At 39.2% G+C, this 4,167-nt stretch overlaps 1 protein-coding gene across 1 annotated transcript; it reads right to left on the reverse strand.

The window, feature by feature from the left end:
- Positions 1–739: 739 nt before the first annotated feature.
- Positions 740–1,789, reverse strand: LOC139124360 (uncharacterized). The gene has a single exon (XM_070690500.1). It carries the CDS (start codon positions 1,787–1,789, stop codon positions 740–742), a length of 1,050 nt encoding a protein of 349 aa, XP_070546601.1.
- Positions 1,790–4,167: the final 2,378 nt, after the last annotated feature.

The following is a 4,167-nucleotide window of genomic DNA, read 5'->3' on the forward strand; positions in this document are numbered from 1 at the left end:
ACCGAACATTAATCTATTGTATTGGTACAACCCTTTTTGTGTTGATGGTAAGATACTTCTTTGAGTCTTCATCCATTTCCATCTGATGATAGGCTTGACATAAATCGATGCGTGTGAATTTCTTTCAACTTGCTAGGTCTGCAAAGATATCTTCAATACGTGGTAGTGGGTACTGATCTACCTTCAATACTGGGTTGACTGTCGTCTTAAAATCTCCACATATACGTACTGCACCTGATTTCTTGGGGCCTGGTACAATCGGCGTTGCCCAATCACTGTGTCTTACTTTTGACAAAATACCTTCACTTTCAAGTCGGTCCAACTCTTTTTCCACTTTCGGACGTAGAGAGTATGGCACTTGGCGGGCTTTCTGGAATTTGGGCGCGGCATTTTTCTCTATCAGTAGCTTTGCCTTGATTCCTTTCATAGCTCCGATGCCGTCTTTGAAAACTTGTGGGTATTTGTCTAGTATTGTTTTCAGCTTTTCATCAGTTGTTGTCTTCGTTGTCTTCTTTTCAATTTAACTGCTTTCACTGCTTGGCGGTTGATTTCTTTAATTTTCTTCCAATTTATCTGTATTTTGCATAACCAGCTTTTCCCATCAGTGGCTTGCTTTTTGTTTTGCAGATATACAGCTCTAATTTAGACTTCTGGTCTTCATATTCAACCGTGACATCCAAGATACCCATAATGCCTAGCTTGTGCCCTGTAATGGCTCTCATGTTTACCTCGGCATCTTTCAGCTTTGCTCCTTGAAATATTTGTCATAGTCATCTTTTGACAAGAGAGAGATTGGGGATCCGGTGTCTATTTCCATGTTAATGAGTTTTCCATTTACTCGTGGTGTTACTCTTGCAGGTTGACTGCCTTGTTTGTTTAAAGTCTTAACACTTGTGAGGCTTGAAACAAAGTCGCTGTCACTACTGTCTTCTTCTAAAGCATGCACCTTCTTGCTTTTGCTTTTCTGGAATTTCTTTTTGCTTTCTCCCTTCCCTTGTTTAGAACGGCAAGCACTTTGAATGTGTCCAGTTTTCTTACAGTTGTGACACTCAGCATCTTTGAATCTGCAGTCAGATGGCTTATGGCCTTTCTTACCGCACCGATAGCAAGGCTTTGTCTTCCCTTGGGGATTACTGACCTTATTGACTTTGAGGTCTTGCAAGCGGTTCTTCAAGTCGGGCTGCTTCTTATCAGCTGACTCCATGGAGATGGCAATTTGCATAGCCTTCTCGAAAGATATGTCATCTTCCTGCAGTAATCTCTTCTGAATAGAGAATGTACGTAGACCGCAAACCAACTTATCACGGAGGGCTTGGTCCAAAAAATGTACCAACTTGCAGGTTTTTGATAGTCTCCGCAGTTCACATGTGTATGCCTTAATGGATTCGCTTTCTTTTTGATTTCTATACCAAAATGTGAATCTTTCATGCACCAACAATGGCTTCTGTTCGTAGTGATTTTCAAGAATCTCAACAATTTCCTCGAATTGCTTGGATGTTGGCAATGCTGGAAATATCAAATTTTCTAACGTACCATACACCGTTGGTCCCAATAACGATAATAGACACGAAACTTTCCTGTCTTGTGGTACCTGATTGGCATTGAAATAGTGGGTGAGCCTCCTTGCATAAGCTGACCATGTTTCTAAACTGTCATCAAATGCATCTATGCGTCCCCAGCGTTCTGAAGATGGTCTTTCCATTTGGGCTGGTGTGGGAGCAGGAGAAATACTTCGACCCGGTGTTGATGGCTGATTGGTGACTACAGAGTTTTGTTCTGTATCACCCATGTAGACTACCAAGTAACTTTACTGACCTTTGTTCAACAGGGTGTGGCTCAAGTTCGACTCAAGGCAACTTTTTACCGTCTTCCAGTTGAAACTTTGCAGGACTTGGTTACTCAGAGGTCAACTTCACTCAGGCTGTGCAGGGTGTCTTCTTTCACACACTTGTGGATCAAAAGAGCATCCTCGTCGCCAATTATGTTGTGTTTTAGTGCACTTTTGATTAGAGCAAAAGACACACGACTCACACAGTGTAGCCATTAACTAGAATTCTACTTTATTAACATAATCTCATAAGTAAACTACACGTCATTGGTTACTATTGGATACTAGAGATAGTGTCTCATCCTGGTGGCTTCCATCACTTAACACTTGTTAATGTATATAGGGTGAATATACTACAAATTACAAGAAAGATCAGTACAAAACAATGACAACTTTTTCAGACGTGTTTTATAGATAGTAGGGAGAAATTTTTAATTTAACGAACACTTCCTTCCTTTTTTCAGCTTTAATCACTAACAATATGATTTGGCTTGTTTTCTTTCTTAGATTTTTCTAGCTAGCTCTTCTGTAACTTGTTTTTGCATTTCACGTCACCTGTGCAATTTGCTGCTCCTATATCGTTTTTAGTGAGCCCCGGCCTGCGTCATATTATAGGGGTTACATCAAATAAATATATAAATAAATATGTAAACATTTTCAATGCGTTCGTTTGATTGGTTTTGATAAAACTGTTTGTACAAAAGAGCAATGCCCCAAAACGTAAAGAAAACAACAGAATTCTGACTATAATGATATATGACAATATATAACAACAGTCAACAGCAACATGGAACACGGTACAGGATTTTGGAAAATGTCTTTGAGTGCTCTTTTTAGAGAGATATGAGAAACATAAGAAAGTAAAGAACAGTGGATTATTATAATCAGTTGTTGATGAGAACCAAATTTTAAAGCAATTTCAGTAATCATGGCGTCACAAAAAAATCACTCCTAAGCAAAAAGTCTATCTGGGAGAGCTTGAAAAAATCATTCAGGGCCTTCTCACTAGCATAGGTCACTCAGATCGAATAATCAAAAAATTCAACCATGGCAATCATTATCGCCTAACACTTCCCTTTAAACATCAGGGATAGCGTCATATTACTGTCGGAGACAAAAACAGTTTATGTGAACTTTATGTAGTAATATGATCATAGAGATCCTATGTGTGATTCATACAGTCATCAGACGCTGAAGAAACTTTGTACCAATTCTTATACACTTGAATCTCCCCGCCCGCCAAAATCTGTCTCCCTCTTTTTTCTATCGCATTCGTCGCAAGCCTTTTTAAAACCCTATTAAGTTTGATACACTTTTTTTAACATTCTACTTTCTCCCTGTCAGTGCTGCAATAAACCTTGTAAGTTCTTTGCAAATACACGATTGTTGTTGCTTACACAGAAGTCATACATAGCAACCTTGATCAGGAAACCCCATATCACAATTACCGACACTCATGGTCCTTCTGAGGTGAGAATTTTCCTGGTAACCCTCCCGGGTAACCCTCGAGCTTTCACTGATGATCACACTGACTTGGTCCAAGATAAAACCTGGTATGGAAGTATTTCACATCTACTGTCTTACAACCACTTGTTGGCTACCTCTTTCTGAAACCATTTGGCAATGCGCCCTCAACGGTCATTCTAGCCAGCGATGCTCAACAAGGCAGCCTGGTTGAGTATTTGCTCTTAAAAGCCAGGTTTCTTGAATAATTCATGTTCTTCTACACACACCTCCCATGTACATCTGAACCTTGCAAACTAATGAAATGATTAAAATTATGGAGTAAAAATTTGTGCACCCAGTAATGATTCAACATGAATTGGATAAACAAAGGACGACAGGGTGCATCTGAGAGACAATTAAAGTCGAGTGTAGTTGTTCTATCTCAAGTAAATCGAAATCAATGTGCATTTGATTTTGGTTCCCAAAACTACACAATATCTGACAATACTTGCAATTGAGGTGTATAAGAAAACATAAAAATATTTGTAGCTTAATGAATTGCCAGAAGTGTTTGATGTGAAATCAAAATACCCCCACTTGAAATCTTGATCGGTAAAATATCAATACTCTTTGATGTCATCCAAAATACGGTGGCCACATCACATAAACATAATGAAAGTAGTTTATAATCTTAATAACACCATGGTCCTTCTGAGGTGAGAATTTTCCTCGTAACCCTCCCGGGTAACCCTCGAGCTTTCAATTATGATCACACTGACTTGGTCCAAGATAAAACCTGGTATGGAAGTATTTCACATCTAATGTATTACAACCCCTTGTTGGCCAGCTCTTTCTAAAACCATTTGGCAATGCGCCCTCAACGGTCATTCTGG

The sequence above is a fragment of the Ptychodera flava genome (genome assembly GCF_041260155.1).
Source record: "Ptychodera flava strain L36383 chromosome 23 unlocalized genomic scaffold, AS_Pfla_20210202 Scaffold_23__1_contigs__length_28996876_pilon, whole genome shotgun sequence".
NCBI classification, from domain to species: domain Eukaryota; kingdom Metazoa; phylum Hemichordata; class Enteropneusta; family Ptychoderidae; genus Ptychodera; species Ptychodera flava.